At 28.7% G+C, this 21749-nt stretch overlaps 1 protein-coding gene across 5 annotated transcripts in view; it reads right to left on the reverse strand.

Annotated features, from left to right (window-relative positions):
• Nucleotides 1-21749, reverse strand: part of LOC118203559 (uncharacterized) — a 235732-nt gene that overhangs the window by 149747 nt on the left and 64236 nt on the right. For 3 of the 5 annotated variants that reach the window (XR_015040229.1, XM_085813024.1, XM_085813025.1), the window contains exons 9-17: nt 20913-21036; nt 15033-15357; nt 9802-10107; nt 9210-9515; nt 7416-7721; nt 6847-7152; nt 6054-6380; nt 4059-4364; nt 3266-3571 (exon numbers count right to left, since the gene is read on the reverse strand). Coding sequence is in view for 4 of the 5 variants with exons in the window: in XM_085813024.1 (XP_085669150.1) it covers nt 3266-3571; nt 4059-4364; nt 6054-6380; nt 6847-7152; nt 7416-7721; nt 9210-9515; nt 9802-10107; nt 15033-15357; nt 20913-21036 (2612 nt within the window). In the remaining variant the exon portion in view is untranslated. The remainder of the gene's footprint in view (nt 1-3265; nt 3572-4058; nt 4365-6053; nt 6381-6846; nt 7153-7415; nt 7722-9209; nt 9516-9801; nt 10108-15032; nt 15358-20912; nt 21037-21749) is intronic. The other 2 variants (XM_085813027.1, XM_085813028.1) reach the window with 2 other exon arrangements.

The following is a 21749-nucleotide window of genomic DNA, read 5'->3' on the forward strand; positions in this document are numbered from 1 at the left end:
GTCGATTGACTATTCGAGTACTCGCCAATGAATTCAACAGGGACAAAGAGACGGTTTGGCAAATTTTGAAGCAAGACCTAGGCAAATGCAAGATTTGTTCCAGATTCGTTCCTCACCATTTAAGGGACGAACAAAAGCAATTGAGACTGGACGCATGTGGCGAACTTATCGACAATGCTGATGCCGACCCTGCATTCCTGGATAGGATAGACACGGGAGACGAGTCTTGGTGTTATCAATATGACCCTGAAACCAAGCGACAAAGCTCCGAATGGCGGTTTCCAAGTTCACCAAGGCTGAAAAATATTTCGATTTGAAAAGTCCAAAATCAAGGTCATGTTAACCACTTTCTTCGATTGTGATGGACTCATTCATCATGAATTTCTTCCTCCTAGCATGACTATCAATGGACAGTTCTACACAGAAGTTCTTAACCGACTTCTAAAACGAATTCGTACAATGAGGCCTCATTTTCAACAAAATGGAAGTTGGCTGCTGCTACATGACATGCCCGCCCACACATTGCGTTGCCTATGAGGCAATTCTTAGCCCACCAAGGTGTCATTGAAATGCAGCATCCACCATACTCTCCAGACCTAACACAGGCAGACTTTTTCCTGTTTCCTAAGCTGAAAAATTCACTGAAGGGAACAAGATTTCAGGATGTCGAAGCCATCAAGAAAACCGTAACGTCACTATTAAAGAACATTTCAAAAGAGGACTTTAAAACTTCTTTCCAAAATTTGTACAGCCGAACACAGATGTGCATTACAGCTGATGAGGATTACTTTGAATCATATTAAATGGCTATGTGTTTAAACTTTTTTTCTTCTGAGTTATTCCATAAGTCTTGGAAATTAACAGCTGGACCTTGTGTATAATTTAGCTCAGGAAGAATATCTCTTCAATAGAGGTAAAATACTAACACACCTCGAAGCCCTCTCCCCCCCCCAATTATCAGGCCCGTGAGTCTTGTAGAACCACCTTTCAAACTTTTTTTGCAAATCCATGTCATACTATTTTGTTAATATTATAATAATTTATTTAATTTGATATCTTTTTTAAATTAAATGTATTATTTTAACAAATAATAATCCAGTCAAATACCGAAAATCCACCGATCTGAAATCCATCAACTCCTGAAATCTGTGTTGCCTCTCAAAATACAAATATCCAATTTATAGGCTCCGGAAAAAAAAATACTTATCAAATAATAACATCCTAATTACCAAATAATAATGAGTCATGGTGGATATACCAAATTATTAATATCATGGTAAAAGTTTTTTCCCCTCTAATCTGCATCGAGGTAAAAAAGCAGATGATTCATTCAACTTTTCTTTCAAGTTCACGATTCACATTGTTGTATTTTCTGAGCTTTGTTATTTCACAAGATTGTTTAATGCTGCCCTTTTTTTAAATCCAAATATTTTGTGGGTAAATTAAAAATATTTTAAATTTCAGCACTTTTTAATGCAATGACAAATAAGAAACGCATTCATAATTTTAGAGTTTTGCTTTCTGCCACAGCTGCAGCAACTGAATTTTTTAACTCTCCGACTTTGTTCTGTTTATAAAAGAATGAAAGACAATAATAAATCAAAATCAATGAATCAAATCATTATGAAATTAAAATATAATTTTATACAGAAAAACATTTAAAACAAAATTTACCCAAACAATATTCTCTACAGTTACTTAACTGAAAAATATTTTTGCTTTCAAGACATTTACAAAGTATTTGACATTAAATCAAAAGCTATCAGACGCATATATTTTTCATTCAAAAAGGCCCGCATTTTTCATTTATGAAATATTTTGCATAGTTTCAGAATTAACACTTACCTCATAAGAAACTCTTTAGTGTAACATTTCTTTGCTCAACTTTTCAAACTCTACTACCTTTGAAGATCAATCACTTTCAGCTTTCTTCAAAGTTAAAGTAAGTTTCTCAATCTTTGACTCTAGTGCTTGCACATTGTCAGATTCAGTAGCCCTTTTCAAGAAAATTTCCTTCTTCTCCTTTTCCAAAATTTCAATTTTCTCTTTTAGTATGGCTACATTCAAAGACTATTCACAATTTTTTTCTTCTAACTTAACATTCTCAGCTTTTGTTGTAGCAACTACCTCTTCCAATTCTTGTGCTCTTGCCTAACATTGCAACCAAAAATATGCAAATATGCAAACATTTCATCAATCCTAATTCTCATACATTTCACAGTAAGTTGACATATTATAGACAAAATAACAACCTTTTTTAAAGATTTTTTTTTATTAACTTGTCTGAATTCCCTTTATTTCTTGAGGAGTATAAGAATTTCAGCAAATAAAACTGGCCGAAATTTTATACAATTTAACTGATGTTTTGATTCAATTTAGAAGTAACATGAGCTTTACTGATATTTATATACATTTTGGCAGATGTCATCCTAAAAGAGGGTCTAAAGATAAATTGATTTTATTTAATTTACAATCAATGAAAATCACTGAAAGCAATCATTGAATGAAATCAATGAATAAATGAAAATCACAAAAACTATTATGCATAGAATTGTCTGTTATTTATCTCCTTATAAATCAGACAAAATTGCCTACATAATAGAAGCACTTTGAAAGAGTTTACAGTTCTTAAGGGTTTTTATGCACTCAAAAAAAAAAAAAAAAAAAAAAAAAAAAAAAAAAAAATTCCATAAGTATAAAAAGGAAGTAAACTATAAAAGCGCTTTTAACTATTTTTTAGAAGGGCATTAAATCTAAAAAATTAATCTATTCTTATTTGCTTTGATTAAAAAGCATTAAATCTGGTAAGCTTAAACAGCGTGCAAAATCGCTGATGTTTTAATCATAGCAAAAGTCAGTATTAAAAAAATTAGAGATGTCCTCTATTTGATTTTCAAGTATACTGTCACGAGACGAAACCTACGGTTTTTGCCAAAATGTAGCCAAACTGATAAGAAGAGGGAAACAATGCGTAGCCAGCGGCTATTCTGAGCAGCGACAATGGACCAACCAGAGATCTACAGATAGGCAATTCTCTAAAATAGGGAGGGAATGACTGTTACGACATTTGTACCACAGCCGGCGTTAAAGAAAGTCATTTTCCTGGTACAACTGCTGTACCAGCCTGCTTCAGAATGTTAAAAAGCAGAAATTGGTGCAAAATAAATGTTATAAAACAACTCCTTGCTTTAAAATATATTTATATAGATAATCTGAAATATACCATTTCTTCAATACCAGATAAAAAAAATAGAAATCAACATACATAATACGTATCTTTTAAGTTTGTCATTTCCTGGCTTAGATGTTCTGATTCTTCAGCTTTTATGGAAAGGTCTTCTCGAGCTTTATTCAATGCGGTATTTAGCTCCTTAATGTTGGCCTTCAAAGTTAGAACATTACCAGCTTCAGCAGCAGCTTCGTTTACAGCTTCTTTCTTCTCTTTCTCCAGAACCTCAATTTTCTCCTTTAATATGGCTTCACACAAGTAATATTCTTCCATTTTGGCTTCTAGAGTTTTATTTTCCACCACAGCTGCAGCAATTTCATCTTCTAATTCTCCAACTTTGTTCTGTTTATAAAAGAATGAAAGCTAATAATAAATCAAAATACCTCATTATGACATTAAAATATCTTTTTGTACAGAAAACCATTTAAAACAAAACTTATCTGAAGAGTATCTCTATAGTTATTTTAATCAAAAATACTTTCACTTCCAAAACATTTACGAAATATTTGACATTAAATTAAAAGCCATCACAGGCACATATTTTTCATTCCAAAAGGCATATATTTTCAAAAAGGCCCAGATTTTTCATTTATGAAATATTTTCCATGCTTCTTTTCTTTGCATATTCAGAAGCAATTTCAGTGATGTTACATTATTTTTTTTTACTTACTTAAAATTATTGTTTATACATTGCACTTTAAAATGCAGGAACTGTTACAAAATAAATGCTACAAATCAACACCTTGGCTTAAAACACATTTAAACATATAATCTGAATTATACCAACTTATGAATGCTTGATTAAAAGAAAAAATAGGAATCAACATACCTCATATATCTTTCTTAAATTTGATATTTCCTGGTTTCGGTGTTCTAATTCTTCAGCTGTTAAGGAAAGGTCTTCTTGAGCTTTATTCAATGCATTATTTAGCTCCTTAATGTTGGATTCCAGAGTTAGAACTTTACCACCTTCAGCAGCAGCATCGTTTAGAACTTTTTCCTTCTCTTTCTCCAGAAGTTCAATTTTCTCCTTTAACATGACTTCACTCGAAGAATAGTCTTCAATTTTGGCTTCTAGAGTTTTGCTTTCTGCCACAGCTGCAGCAACTGCATTTTTTAACTCTCCGACTTTGTTCTGTTTATAAAAGAATGAAAGACAATAATAAATCAAAAATCAATGAATCAAATCATTATGAAATTAAAATATAATTTTATACAGAAAAACATTTAAAACAAAATTTACCCAAACAATATTCTCTACAGTTACTTAACTGAAAAATATTTTTGCTTTCAAGACATTTACAAAGTATTTGACATTAAATCAAAAGCTATCAGACGCATATATTTTTCATTCAAAAAGGCCCGCATTTTTCATTTATGAAATATTTTGCATAGTTTCAGAATTAACACTTACCTCATAAGAAACTCTTGAGTGTAACATTTCGTTGCTCAACTTTTCAAACTCTACTACTTTTGAAGATAAATCACTTTCAGCTTTCTTCAGAGTTAAAGTAAGTTTCTCAATCTTTGACTCTAGTGCTTGCACATTGTCAGATTCAGTAGCACGTTTCAAGAAAATTTCCTTCTTCTCCTTTTCCAAAATTTCAATTTTCTCTTTTAGTATGGCTACATTCAAAGACTATTCACAATTTTTTTCTTCTAAATTAACATTCTCAGCTTTTGTTGTAGCAACTACCTCTTCCAATTCTTGTGCTCTTGCCTAACATTGCAACCAAAAATATGCAAATATGCAAACATTTCATCAATCCTAATTCTCATACATTTCATAGTAAGTTGACATACACCTTATTATAGACAAAATAACAACCTTTTTTAAAGATTTTTTTTTTTTATTAACTTGTCTGAATTCCCTTTATTTCTTGAGGAGTATAAGAATTTCAGCAAATAAAACTGGCCGAAATTTTATACAATGTAACTGATGTTTTGATTCAATTTAGAAGTAACATGAGCTTTACTGATATTTAAATACATTTTGGCAGATGTCATCCTAAAAGATAGTCTAAAGATAAATTGATTTTATTTAATTTACAATCAATGAAAATCACTGAAAGCAATCATTGAATGAAATCAATAAATAAATGAAAATCACAAAAACTATTATGCATAGAATTCTCTTATTTATCTCGTTATAAATCAGACAAAATTGCCTACATAATAAAAGCACTTTGAAAGAGTTTACAATTCTTAAGGGTTTTTATGCACTCAAAAAAAAAAAAAAAAAAATTATTTTTCATAAGTATAAAAAGGAAGTAAACTATAAAAGCGGTTTTAACTATTTTTTAGAAGGGCATTAAATCTAAAAAATTATTCTTATTTGCTTTGATTAAAAAGCATTAAATCTGGTAAGCTTAAACAGCGTGCAAAATCGCTGATGTTTTAATCATAGCAAAAGTCAGTATTAAAAAAATTAGAGATGTCCTCTATTTGATTTTCAAGTATAATGTCGCGAGACAAAACCTACGGTTTTTGCCAAAATGTAGCCAAACTGATAAGAAGAGGGAAACAATGTGTAGCCAGCGGCTATTCTGAGCAGCGACAATGGACCAACCAGAGATCTACAGATAGGCAATTCTCTAAAATAGGGAGGGAATGGCTGTTACGACAGTTGTACCACAGCCGGCGTTAAAGAAAGTCATTTTCCTGGTACAACTGCTGTACCAGCCTGCTTCAGAATGTTAAAAAGCAGAAATTGGTGCAAAATAAATGTTATAAAACAACTCCTTGCTTTAAAACATATTTATATAGATAATCTGAAATATACCATTTCTTCAATACCAGATAAAAAAATTAGAAATCAACATACATAATACGTATCTTTTAAGTTTGTCATTTCCTGGCTTAGATGTTCTGATTCTTCAGCTTTTACGGAAAGGTCTTCTCGAGCTTTATTCAATGCGGTATTTAGCTCCTTAATGTTGGCCTTCAAAGTTAGAACATTACCAGCTTCAGCAGCAGCTTCGTTTACAGCTTCTTTCTTCTCTTTCTCCAGAACCTCAATTTTCTCCTTTAATATGGCTTCACACAAGGAATATTCTTCCATTTTGGCTTCTAGAGTTTTATTTTCCACCACAGCTGCAGCAATTTCATCTTCTAATTCTCCAACTTTGTTGTGTTTATAAAAGAATGAAAGCTAATAATAAATCAAAATACCTCATTATGACATTAAAATATCTTTTTGTACAGAAAACCATTTAAAACAAAACTTATCTGAAGAGTATCTCTATAGTTATTTTAATCAAAAATACTTTCACTTCCAAAACATTTACGAAATATTTGACATTAAATTAAAAGCCATCACAGGCACATATTTTTCATTCCAAAAGGCATATATTTTCAAAAAGGCCCAGATTTTTCATTTATGAAATATTTTCCATGCTTCTTTTCTTTGCATATTCAGAAGCAATTTCAGTGATGTTACATTATTTTTTTTTACTTACTTAAAATTATTGTTTATACATTGCACTTTAAAATGCAGGAACTGTTACAAAATAAATGCTACAAATCAACACCTTGGCTTAAAACATATTTAAACATATAATCTGAATTATACCAACTTATGAATGCTTGATTAAAAGAAAAAATAGGAATCAACATACCTCATATATCTTTCTTAAATTTGATATTTCCTGGTTTCGGTGTTCTAATTCTTCAGCTGTTAAGGAAAGGTCTTCTTGAGCTTTATTCAATGCATTATTTAGCTCCTTAATGTTGGACTCCAGAGTTAGAACTTTACCACCTTCAGCAGCAGCATCGTTTAGAACTTTTTCCTTCTCTTTCTCCAGAAGTTCAATTTTCTCCTTTAACATGGCTTCACTCGTAGAATATTCCTCAATTTTGGCTTCTAGAGTTTTGTTTTCTGCCACAGCTGCAGCAACTGCATCTTGTAATTCTCCGACTTTGTTCTGTTTATAAAAAAAATGAAAGAATATAATAAATCAAAATACCTCATTATGAAATTAAAACATCATTTGATACAGAAAAACATTTAAATCAAAATTTATCTAAACAATATTCTCTACACTTATTTTACCAAAACACATTTTCACTTTCAACACATTTACGAAGTATTTGACATTAAATCAAAAGCCATCAACGGCACATATTTTTGAAGGCCCACATTTTTCAATTATGAAGTATTTTGCACAGTTTCATAGTTAACACTTACCTCATAAGAATCTTTTGTATTTAACATTTCTTTGCTCAGTTTTTCAAAATCTGCTACCTTTGAAGATAAATCATCTTCATGTTTCTTCAGAGTTAAAGTTAGTTCCTCAATCTTTGACTCCAGTGCTTGCTTATTATCAAATTCAATAGCAATTTTCATCAAAAATTCCTTCTTTTCCTTTTTCAGAATTTCATTTTTCTCTTTTAGTATGCCTTCATTCAAAGAATAATCAGCAACTTTTTCTTTAAGGTTATCATTCTCAGCTTTTGTTGCAGCAACTGCATCTTCCAATTCATGTGCTTTGGCCTAATATGGCACCCAAAAATACAAAAACAATTATATTGAAGAACAATCCTGAATTCAACTTAGCAATGAAATAATCAACAATAATTTTAAATGAAGAATATATCTAATGGACAAAAAAATTCATTTCTAAAAAACTCAAAAATAAGAGAACAATAACGTGAATAAATTATATACATATCATTTAAACTGCAGTATTTTAGAAACTTTTTCTTTCATTCATACAGATTTATATAAATTTGAATATGGTAACCAATTTGAGCATATTGTGTAACTTAAGGTTTTTCATTTGCATAGTTCCCCTCTTAGAAACATGAAAACCGAGAAGTTTACATTGCACTGCAATGCAATTTCAAAAAGACTCTAGATAACCAAATTTCACTTAAGGTCATTTTATAATACATCACTCTCATCAGATTACTTATAATATAGCACTGAAGGTAAGATATGCTAGCTTAATATAAAATTCATTATTCTAAACTTTAACTTTTACTTATGTTTTTTGGCAAATTTCCTTTCTTTCAATATTTTTTTTTTTTTTTTTCGGTAAAAATTCAAATAGAAATTTTCTATTTCTCAAAGTCCTTTTAAACACAAAAATGATTAATTCATGTGCCTATCATTGTATGCCTAAATTAATATTGTAACATTTAAAAGTTTAAAGGAACACTAAAGCAGGTTGAATCTTCAGAAAATGCCCTACAATGAAATAAAACAAAGTCACGTAGAATAAAAATTACACAGAAAAACTGCGCTAAAATATTATTCTTAAAAATTAAGCTTGCAGGATTTTTTAGGTTCATTAAAAGATAATGCGAAAAAGGACTTAACATTAATTTAAAAATTTGCAGTTAAAATGTTCTTCACAGCATTTCATTTAATGCTCAGTGTGAACAGGATTTTTTTTATAACTTTATTTGAAAGGGTTAATCTAAATTCAAAGCTATTAAAACTGAGAGATTAAAAAATTCCTGGAAAACTGGGATATAAGACAAAAAATTCCAGTATCTCAATAGAACCATGAGGTTATCAGCTTTCCATTCGTATATATTATTCCACAATAAAATCCATTGCAACTTTCTTATGTTATAAATATTTTTTTTAAATGCATGATGAAAATATATTTCTCTCATCAATAAGCTGAGTATGCAAGAGATTTCTCAATAGTTATTTTAGTACCTAAATTTTTGGATTTTAGGTCTGAACATTAAATTACATTGTTCTCAGCAATCGATAAGAAATGCAGTTTATGTAAAATATGTTTTCATATACTTCTTTCGTTTGCATATTAAACAGCAATTCCACGGATGTTTCATTAAATTTTTTATTTCCTCAAAATTATGCATTATTCATTGCAAGCATTTTGAAAAGCACACATTTTTTCAAAATACATGTTACAAAACAGAGCCTTACTTTAAAACATATTTATATAGATAATCTGAAATATACTATTTTCTAAATGCCAGATAAAAATAATAGAAATCAACATACCTGATAGATATCTTTTAAGTTTGCCATTTCCTGGCTTAGATATTCTAATTCTTCAGCTTTAAAGGAAAGGTCTTCTTGAGCTTTATTCAATGTGGTATTTAGCTCCTTAATGTTGGACTCCAAAGCTAGAACTTTACCAGTTTTAACAGCAGCTTCGTTTAGCATTTCTTTCTTATCTCTCTCCAGAAGTTCAATTTTTTCCTTTAACATGACTTCACTTGAAGAATAATCTTCAATTTTGGCTTCTAGAGCTTTGTTTTCTGCAACAGCTGCAGCAATTGCATCTTCTAATTCTCTTACTTTCTTCTATTTATAAAGGAATGAGTGACAATAATAAATCAAAACTCCTTATTATGAAATTAAAACATCTTTTTGTACAGAAAAACATTTAAAACAAAATTTATCTGAACAATATTCTTTACAGTTATTTTAATCAAAAATACTTTCACTTTTAAAACATTTATTAAGTACTTGACATTAAATTAAAAGCCATCACAGGCACACATTTTTCATTACAAAAGACAATATTTTCAAAAAGGCCCAGATTTTTCATTTATGAAATATTTTGCATAGTTTCATAATTAACACTTACCTCATAAGAATCTCTTGAGTTCAACATTTCTTTGCTCAAATTTTCAAAATCTGCTACCTTTGAAGACAAATTACCTTCAACTTCATTCAGAGTTAAAGTAAGTGCTGTAATCTTCGACTCCAGTATTTGCACATTATTAGATTCAACAGCAATTTTCGTCAGAATTTCCTTCTTCTCCTTTTCCAGAATTTCAATTTTCTCATTTAGTATGCCTTCTTTTAAAGAATAGTCACAAATTTTGGCTTCTAAATGAACATTTTCAGCTTTAGTTACAGCAACTTTATCTTCCTGTTGTTGTGCTTTGGCCTATTATGAGAACCAAAAACAGATAAAAAATTAATTTAAAAGAAAATCCTGAATGCAGCTTAACCATGAACTCTTGAATAATTTCAAGTAAAGAACATATAAGATGGGCAAAAAAGGGAAGATAAGGGAACAGTAACATGAAGATATTATATAGATTTTGTGTTTTGTATGCAAGCTGCACTACAAAGTATTCTTATATGTTATTATTTTTTTACGGTCATATCAAATTATACAAATGTAAATTTTGCAGCATTTTTTAGTAAGCCATAATTTCTTTTCATTAAAGTATAAATATGTTCTTATATATATATATTATTCAAAAACAAAGTTCATTGCAGCTTTTCCTATTCATAAATAAATTGTTATAAGTTTTCAAAAAAGAAATCATGAAGGTACTGCTCTTTGATTAATAATCTGAAAAAAATTAGAAATTTTTCAATAAGAATTTGAGCAAAAACTGAAAAATAAATTTTAGAAAATCTGAAATTTAGCTTATCGATAATTTTGATGATTTGAACAATGCGACTAAAGTTGATTTTTGATGTTTGGAGCAGTGACATTGGAATTTGCCAGTGAATGAATAATAATAAATTTTATATATTGTAACTGATTTTCAAAATTGTAAAGTTTGGTACTTTCAAAGGGTTTTGTAACAAGACACAAGTCATGAAATGTATGCCAAAGTGCCAGATATGGCACAGGTCACAATAAAACTTTATATCGCTTCATGGTATTTATGTATTATCTCATCGATTATGAAAGTTGGCCACTGAAGTTGTCTAAATTGTTGCTGCGGAATTCTGAAGGAACTGATGCTTTTATATTTAATAAACAATTAGTATGCAGCCCCCCCCCCCCACTTCATAGAAAGGCTTTCATTGATTTTTACCATTTTGCCAGGCTCTCTGATTTCACCAGAAGCTCTGCTTAGAATTCTATCAGTACAAACTTTTTGCTTTCACTTCCTATCAATTACTGTTATGTTGGCTATATTCAGTTACCATATGATATCCATTAATACACACTTTTTATGGTAGTATGCAGAAGACCGTCGTTTCATTTCATACCATGATATCCATTAATACACACTTTTTATGGTAGTATGCAGAAGACCGTCGTTTCATTTCATCATAAAAATGGTAGCATGCAGTGACTCTGAAAATTATCCACTGCTTTTTAATAAAATAAGCAAGCATTTTTATAAGCACAAAAGTATTTGTTATTCTGTAGAAGGCAGACTCTAATTTTTAATCTATTCTCCCCCCAAAAAATGAATAAAAAATGTGCAACAGTAACAGTTAATTTATATCCTTGCTCAAGAAAACAAACATGACTTACTGAGAATCAACCAGGATTCTCTCAAATGAAAATGCAAATATTAGGAATTTGTTGCTGCATCATGCTTATACATAACTGGCTCTTCTGGGTGACAGTTTTACCGTTAAGTGTCGATAATATATATAATGTTGATAGTACGCAATGCCAAATTTGTGCATTCTCTGCTTTTTGATTTTTTTAAAGCTAAAACAGATTGTTGTGTACATGGTGAGAACAACAGTTTCATTCTCTGCTTGTACATAGCAATGTTTTTCAGAAAATTGCATAAATTCAAACACAATGAGCTTGTCACTGCACACATTAAACATTATATATACACTATACTCATCAGATATAAAATATTTATTCTTTTCTTTTCATTTTATGTATCAATGAGGTTGCCACCATCTAGTGAGATTTCATGCCAATGCTTACGTTTGACATTAAGTAAGTGATGATTATGATCTCTGAAAATATTATTTGCCTTACAACTGTCTATTATTACTTTTATACTTTTTGTCTTGCAACAAATAAATACTGAATCACTTAATGATAGAAATTATCTGGGTAATATTTTATTAAGGTAGGCATGAGTTCACTGCCAAAAAAAATCTGTGGATCACTGCCAAATTGTGATTTATTTAAAGAGAAGTGTAAAAAAAAAAAAAAGAAAAAAAAAAAGAAAAAAGAAAGAAAGCATTTTAGTCATTTCCTTGTAAAAATGTGACATTTAAACCTTATATGAAAAACTACAGATTTTAATAAATTGTCTAACTGATTTAGAGTAAATTAAGCAGAGAAAACATAAATTATAGTATATGAATTACAAAAAGTATTTTTAAAACATTTAACCAAATTTAATTAAATAATTCTTTGCATCATCGCAGCAAGGAATGAAATTTAAATTTAAACATATTAAATTTTAATTTTAACAAACACGTACAAAAGTAAAAAAGCAAATTTAAAGCCCCCCCCAAAAAATTAAAAAGAGAATCAAACCAGGTAATTAGCGCTAAAGCTGCTAAGTACAAACAAAATTGTTTCATAAGAAGAAATTGAATTTAATTAAATTAAATTTAAATTTAAAAACAAATTTAATTAAATAATTCTTTGTGCCATTGCTGCAAGGAATGAAATCTAAATTTAAACAAATTAAATTTTAATTTTAACAAATACGTACAAAAGTAAAAAAGCAAATTTAAAGCCAAAAAAATTTTTTTAAATTTGTTTTTAAATTTTAATTAAATTTAATTAAATTAAATTTCTTCTTATGAAACAATTTTGTTTGTACTTAGCAGCTTTAGCGCTAATTACCTGGTTTGATTCTCTTTTTAATTTTTTTTTTCCCTTTAAATTTGCGTTTTTACTTTTGTACGTATTTGTTAAAATGTAAATTTAATTTGTTTAAATTTAAATTTCATGCCTTGCAGCAATGGCGCAAAGAATTATTTAATTAAATTTGTTTTTAAATTTTAATTAAATTTAATTAAATTCAATTTCTTCTTATAAAACAATTTTGTTTGTACTTAGCAGCTTTAGCACTAATTACCTGGTTTGATTCTCTTTTTAATTTTTTTTGGGGGGAGGAGGGGGCTTTAAATTTGCTTTTTTACTTTTGTACGTTTGTTAAAATTTAAATTTAATTTGTTTAAATTTCATTCCTTGCAGCAATGGCGCAAAGAATTATTTAATTAAATTTGTAATTTGTTTAAATTTTAACTTATATATATATATATATATATATATAGAATCAAAATAAAGAAAAAGGAAAAAAACTGAAAGGATTCAGATTTTAATGTCCCAAAAGAGATTTTTTTAAGGTTCTTTATGCTCTCATTGAGCTTGCAGTTTACTTATCTGCTCTTAGAGTCGCTCCTGCTAACATACATACATATATATATATATATATATATTTGTCCTTTTATCCTTATCATTAAATATTGCTTTCTTTGCACTTGTGAAATTCAACAGTAAAATCACAAAATTTTTAAAAGCAGCATATGCATAATTTCTGATACAGAGTTATGTATTCCCATTATCTCCCCTCCCAGTTTTTCTCAGTTCATCCTATCAATGTTCAATTTTCTTAGTAAGGTAACTTACATGACTTTTGCTGTCTTTCTATTAATAACATTTTAACTTCTTAAATTATAACTTTTTAACTGCTGTATTAATTAATTTGCTCAGCATTACTTTCTTCATGCTTACACCAGATAAAATTCAGCAGCAAACATTTAAAAACAGCATAACTTTCAGAATTCTCAATAGAATGTTAAGTGTTGCCATACTATTTTTATATTCACTATATTCTTAAACAATTCATGGTGATAACATTTGGTGACATTTTTTTTTATTTATGTTACCATAATTTTTTTATATTCACTAATTTATTTATTTTAAATTAATCAAGTGTGATAACATTTGGTGAAAATTTCATCACATTTGTTAAGTGATACAGTTAAAAAACAAACAAAAAAAAAAAAATCTGAGGACTCGGAATAATACCTCTTGCTATAAAACTAACTAACTTTGATGTTTAGAATTTCGAAGCCTTACGTAAATTTTTAAACCTTATGTGCCTATGAATTTAGGTCTCCTTATAATTAAAACTTCACTCGGTTTTCATACTCTTATTATTATAAAGTCATACTTTCAATTTTTGTTCCTCAATTTAAAATCTTTCTATTTACAGGTTACTGGAGATTGCTGTATTAATTTAATTGGTACAACCTTTTATTGACTGTTTCCTTTTTCATGGGATCAAAATATATGTTTCTCCCCAGCAGCATTTGTAACTCTTATTTAAATACTTTGCACCAAATATTTAGTTCTTAATTTAAATAGCATTTAGAATTTACTATTTTTATTTCAACTTTGCAGAATAATTTCAGAAGGTAATCGAAACCTTTTTGTTCTTAAGAAAATAAGATACTGCAATGTTTAACATAGGTTGTGTTTCTGTCCAGCAACTAAGTATTGCTCAACACAAATCAAATCCCTTTTGTTTTTTCTGCTATTTTCTGTGGAAAGGCAGAAGGGAAATTTAAATAGTTCCTAAGCCTTAAGCTTGCCAGTTTGTTCCACATAACATATTGTTCAGGTGCCATTCATCTTTTCAACTTTAGTAATCAATTAATGTAGAAAGTCCACATTTTGAAGCATAAATAAGGATTTAAGCTATTTTGCACCCTTCTATAATATTGTATTTATTCTGGACTTTTAGCTGATATCCAGAAGAGTATAATGTAATTGAACATAGGAAATTAGCTGTATTTTAAAATAAAAGTACTCTTTCATATGGCAGAAAAATAATAGATCCCAGCTTTAAAAATCCTGTTTTGGTAGTCCTGGTCCACAAACTAATGGCAGCAAATTCAAAATATTTTAGATTATGGAAATTGCTTAACCACACAGTACCAAATTAAAGACATAAAACCTGTTTTATTTTAAAATATTCCAAACAAAATATAACACATTTCAAATTAAATACACAATGCAAATTAACTAATGTAGCAATAAAATACTGCACTGCTTAATTTACTTGTATGTGAAATTTCTAAACAGTTAAGCAGTTAAAAACTATGATAATAAAGCAAAAAAACTATTACTTCTAATAATCCATGTGATTTTGAGAGAATTTCCAGTTCCTTTTTGATATTATGGTAAGCATTTTCTTTTTCTTTCACTAGGTTATTGCTGCCCTCTAGTTGTAATTGAAGAGTTTTCATTTCTTCAGTCAAAGAATTGTTTTTGTCTTGCAGAACTTTACATGATTTTTCTAACTCTGAGTTTTCTGAAATGAGAGCTTGCATTTTTGCTTCACAAGAGAACTTTGCTTTTTGAATCTCTTCCAGTTCTTCCTCTTTTTGTTTTAGTGAAAATTCATAAGCATTTATTTTCATATCAAGGCTCTTTTTGTCAGCTTCCAGTTGCCTAAGAGAAACAATAAATAATTTAGGAATTTCACATTACAGAACATAAAGAACATTTTTACACTGTATGCTCAGCTGCAATAAAATAATAAATAAAAGTCAAATAAATATCCAAATCTGATCCTTTGTAAAATGTGTCTCATTAAATGAGAATCACAAACAGACAAAAGTGGCATTATTATATTTTGTAGGTTTTTAAACTATTCTAAAAATAAATGATTCGATTCTGAGTATGCACTTACAAAATGTTATTGTAATTGTGAATTTTTGTTATATACCAGTGGTTCTCAACCTTTTTTTGCCTCCATACACTCCTTATATACCATTGCTAGGATATCATACCTCCTCAATTCTTTTCCAAACTCAAGAAATAGTCAGGCTTTTATTTACATACTTTTTAACATATTTTATAAATCTCAGGATAAAAAGTACAAATCTCAGGATAAATTCCAAAACTTAAATAAAAAGAGCTTTTATAATGAATAACTAAAATTAAACACTTGATAGTTAAATAAAAATCTGGCTGCATTCATCCTTGAAACTATGAAATTCCCCCCCCCCAGGAGAGATCTCCTAGATTAAGATTTTGTTATATAATATATATTTTTCATATGAAATTACAAAAAAATTTAATTTTTTTAAGATATATACATAATAAATGGGCAAAAACTCACTGATAATTTTTATTCCACTTTTGTTTGTTTAAAAAAAAATTCAAATTCTTTTTATTTACTTATTTACTGGGAGAAATGAAAAAAGAGAAATACATGACTGTTCGATATATGGCATCTGTATTAATGCTTATAATAAGAAGAAGACAGTTGATACATTAATATGGATGTCATTTTTGAAATAACTTAGATCAGTGGTCTTCAAACAGCTCACAGAACCCTTAAAACCATAAGGTTTCTTGATTTGAACTTGATAGCTCATCGGGAAGTAGTTTAAAAATCAATGACAATCTTCTGATTATAACAATAAACACCATGAGAGAACTAAATAAAAGTTTTCAAATCAAGCAGCTCTCTTGCCAACTCTTAACTATTATATTTTTAAACACTTTGTAAAACTCTGTAAATTGCTGATATTGCATAACCGTTAATTTTACAACTTTTTGGTATTATGAAATATATATATGACATTCATATGCAATTCCAGACAATTTTATTCATTTGTCAAACTGGCTGCCTTTGAAAATATAGATAATGAGTAGCACAGTATTTTTATGTTCTATTTCCAATTAGCAATTTTGATACTTATTTAAGTTATTATAATAATTTTACATAATGTATCTGAAAATAGATAAAGCTAAGACAATACAGACAAAGAAAAAATGAAAATGTTTTGATGTATTTTTTTTATAATAGAAACGTTCATTTTACATTAAAAATTAAAGTCAATAACCTTAAACAGCAATAGTATATTACAGTACAAGTGAAGAAACCGATAGTTTCACTCACACGTGTGTCGGATTTGTGCAATGCTTATGGGATCCCACAAAATTTGCGTAAATATTAGTTCCCACACCAAAAAATGTAAGAAACCCTGCTGTATATTATGGAGAAAATTAATATGAGGAGGTGGATAAAGAAAAAAGAAAAAAAAAAAAAAAACATTCTTTTAAAAGGGGTCAATACAAGAAAAAGTTTGGGAATACTTGCAACAGATGATTCCCTACAGAATTAATGCCATTATAAAGATATTTATATAAAGAGCAGGACTTTAAATAATCTTGAAAAAAAAAAAAAAAAAACACACGTGGTTAACTGAAAGTAAAGTGGGAATGCATTTAGTTTTGTATGTATTAAATAAGAGACAACTAAAATCATATTGAGAATTATCAATAGATTCACCATTTATCAGAAGTCAGGAGGGGTGCAAAATTATTGCCTCATTAAAGAAATAAGTTAAGGATCTTCTATTAGTTAAGGATTCTATTCTAAATTTTTATATCATTTCACTTTTGGACATGGTGCTCATCTTGCATACAGCTTCAGAACTATCAAACAAAAACTTTTGAATATTCATGACTGATAATTTAGTTTATACTTTTGTTGCTTATGTACATATAAGTAACAAAAGTACCAAACTAAATTACTAGGGCCTAGATATTTAAGAACTGATCTGTGGCAAAAATAATGTTGGGGGCCTTACATACATTATGTTTTGTGCTGTGACAATCCAGTCTTTCAGAAGCACTTATTTGCCCTATTGTGTACCTAAACTATCCTATTGCATGTAAATAAGAATTTTGCACCTATACATTCTAGTTCACAACAATTTACCTATAAAGCAATTTTATACGATATTTATGCAATTAAACTCAGATTAGTGATTAAGTTACATATTAAATTAAGACAAAATAAAAAATGTAAAGTGAAAGAGTTCAGACATGCTATTCAATGATATGTAAGATGTACACAGATTTCATCTACTTAATCAGAATAGCTCAGTTACAGCAATGAAGCTAAAAAAAAACTTGCATAAAATTCTGCTTTATAGCAGGGGTGTTTTTTATGTTCACTCCTTTGAACCAAGTAATTAGAGGAAGAAAAATGTTAACATCTAAAACAGCTGCATATTTCTTTGAAACTAAAATGAGACTTCACAGATCCAATCTCTGTAACATGGAGAAAAGCTTGGCATTAAGACTATATATTTAGTGTTTATTTATAGACAGGCCTTTACTAATAAATGCTAAATATAACCTGTTGTAAAGTAAAATTAAATAAAAAAAAAATAATCTTAGACTGCAATTTTTTAATAAAATCTCTTGATTTTGAAAGCATAGGTGACATGGATCTATTTAATGCATGGCGAGTTGCCCTTTAAATCAATAAAAGTTTCATTTAAAATCTACACCAATCTAAGACAGCATTTTTATCTAATTTTACATTTTATATTAATGTATTTATTTTTTTAACAATATTAAAATGTCTGAAATAAAAAAAAATCTTCCTATGAATGCCCCTTCATGTTTTGGTTACATCACTTTTCTGCTCCATTTGGTCAAATTTTGCTTCTGAAATTCCAAGCTTTATTTGATATAAAAAATGTATATAGCTGATAACTGAATTGGAAAAGGTATTTGGTTGTTTGGAGTGAATAGTAATGTTTGTGTTAGAAGATAAGTATTTGCTTATTTTGGAAGGAATTTGATATTTGTTTAGAAGAAAAATACTTGTTCAATATTTGATTTTCAAAGAAATATGGCTCTTTAGTGCAGCTTACAGAAGCTTGAACTAATATTTTTAGGACTTGTTCAGACTTGAAAAAAATTTCTAAAGTGTTACTTCTTTGGTTCAAGTCTGTATATTGTAACAGAAATGTTAAATATGATCAACTTGTTTGTTAAAAATTTTAATGCATTAAAAATTAATATTTCTACCCATGATCTGTAAAATTTAGATTTATCACATCAACACAAAACATGAAATCAAATAATGCAGCAAAAGGACTACAGAAAATATTTTTGCTAAAATCCAACAATTTCAAGTTTTTAAAAAGGATTTTATTTTGTTCCAATTTAAGCTGCCTATTATAAATGCATGCCTTATCTCATCATTAAAAATAATGCATTGAGACATGCATAATAACTGAAAGTAATATATGGTGGCATGAAGTCCATCCAAGTGCAACATTGATTTTGATCATCATCTCAAATGATTTGATCATTATCATCTCAAATGATGATGATAATATATAAATTAAAATATTTGATAATAACAGGCATTTAATTAAGATGACAAATTACAATAAAACAATTTTAATAATGAGTGTTGTCTTTAGTACAACTAAATCTGAAAATTCTAATAACAGATTGCAAAATTCCAAGAGAAATGCACTCATTTCATAACAGATTTTACAGTTTTTTCAGCTCATGAAAATTATTCAATATTTAAATGTTATTTATCATACAATTCAAAGTTTTCACTCGAATAGGTTTATGTTAGTAATTCTACTGCTGCAAATGATAACAGTATTTGCTGAAAAATATGTTCATTGCAGTGCTTACTGGGCATTTTCATTAAAAGAAACTAAATCTATAATTAAGTACTGAAAGTCAATTTTATACTCAATATAGTTAGAATCCTCTCAGTAGAGCAACATTTTATACATGGTGCAGTTTATGCTTGGCGGCCTGTTGTTCTGTTAGACATGGCAGGTCTTCAGCAAGCCATATTCACTTGACATAATAGCAGGATGAATGATGGACAGTTCTATTCTTAACAATGGAATTCACCAGATATGAGACTGTTATTTCATATTAGAGAATTTTGAGCATTTCATGGAGTCACTTGCATTTTAAGATATATCGATTTATGATTGTGCACCACATTAATAATGAAGATAAGATGAATCGGTGTGATTTCTACTTCAGTATGTTACATTGATTGAAACAGGACATCATTGATTCACATAATTTTCAGCGATGAGTTGACCAAGCTTCCAACATGAAAAGTATGATATGTTCATGATAACTCCTAGTTGCTTTGTGTATTTAGTAATGAAAAAAATGTACGAAATATTTGTGTGAGAACTTAATAAAGAGTACTATGAGATGACATTAATATCAAGTATGTAGGCCTTTTGAAAAAAATTTCCATAAACTTGAAAAGCTGTAAAATCCTTTAAGAAACGCATACTAAATCTCTTTTTTTATAACAGTAAGTTCTAAAGGATTAGCAGAATCAGTTCCCATCAAAAAACTGTCAGCTAGTCAGAAGAAAATTGTAATTTTTTTCTGATTAACATTCTAGTCTGAAATTACTAAATTCAGGAAGTTTCAGACTAATCTTATTATCTATTTTCTAACTTTAATTATTGCTAAATAGAACAGTTTTATAATCTAAATTTTTATGCTTTTGTGTAAGCCACTAAATAATTTCATGCACCGTTTATTACATATCCCCATTTTATTTAAAATAGTGATTGCACATTTTCTTTTTAAATTATTCTCAGAAGCAGCTCTCGCCAAGACAAACAACATTCTTTATGCTTTGTTAACCACTATTCCACCATTTTTCATTTTTTATAATCTTTCAAGATAAAAGAAATCATGTGAATTCATGTGTTACTGTGTTCAATACAGTCTATATGACTGCATGCATTTTGCACAGCTTAAATAATAGAAAAAAATCTAAAGAATAATTTTCCAGTTTAAAAGCTGACATTCTAAAGCAAAATACTTTTATATGGGGTACAAAAATAGCACAACTAAAAATATAAGATATTCTTCTGCACATTAGTTTCAGTTAAAGTTCAAATTAGTTTAAAATTGATTTAGTTAAGGTTTACTTTTTATGAAATATACTTCTTGATAACTATATTTTGAATATCATACAAATCTTATTCTGCAGGGTAAGGCAAAAACTGTGCATCATAGAATTAGTGTAGTATTCAGATAAAATAAAAAGTAATTAAACGTGTATAGACACATATAAATAAAATATGAATTCCATAATAAAACATAGTATTTATACTTTACAATTTACCTGGGCTACTAATTCCTATAATATACAATTGCTGCCTCATTCTATATATTTATATACTTACACCTTAACTTGTTCTGCTTTGCTTAACTGAAGAGTTGTGAGATCTAATTTTTTGCTGGCCTGAGAAATATCTTGCTGATATTTGTTTCTAATTTCTTTCAGTTCTTTATCCAAGTCAGCAATTACTAGCAAGAGAAAGCAATATATGAAGTATGCTTAATCTGTAGGTATTAAATAAAGCAATTCAGTAGTACCCTTCTGTCCATAGGTTATATATATCAAAACCTAATATTACTATATAAACTAAAGACATTATTTTGTACATGTAATGTAATACAGCATTATGAACATGTAATGTAATACAGCATTCATACGATATACATAAATTAAGTTAATATTTGTAACATATATAAAATTATTTAAAGGATAAATTATACATAATAAGACATTACCAATGTTATGTTAATTATAAGCAAGAAAGACATTATAAATGTACACTGCATTGTACATTTATAATGCATTTTCTTTCTCATTTGTATAATGCAATGCATTCTGACATTTTAACCAAATTTTAAAAAGATCATAAAGCAATGAAAAATAATATATCTATATCTTGTATACAATAGCAGTTTAAAATGATAAAAGTCCATTAGAAATAAAGTTTTTTTAATCACAGCACTGCCAAAATGATGAAACATCAGTGTCTAAATCATGCACATTTGTACTTATGGTTCAGTTGATTTGGTAGATTATGGTAAAGCACACTAGGGCTATCTGCCTAAGGGAAGGAAGGCCCTCATAGAGAACTGGAATAAACTGGCTTATATGTACATTATACATGAGGGAAACCACAAAAATGCCCATGCAGCCAGCCTGTTCACCTGGAATCAAACTCAGG

This window comes from Stegodyphus dumicola, chromosome 3, assembly GCF_044657685.1.
Source record: "Stegodyphus dumicola isolate Sdum_Otavi_A_Nest chromosome 3, ASM4465768v1".
Classification (NCBI taxonomy): Eukaryota; Metazoa; Arthropoda; class Arachnida; order Araneae; family Eresidae; genus Stegodyphus; species Stegodyphus dumicola.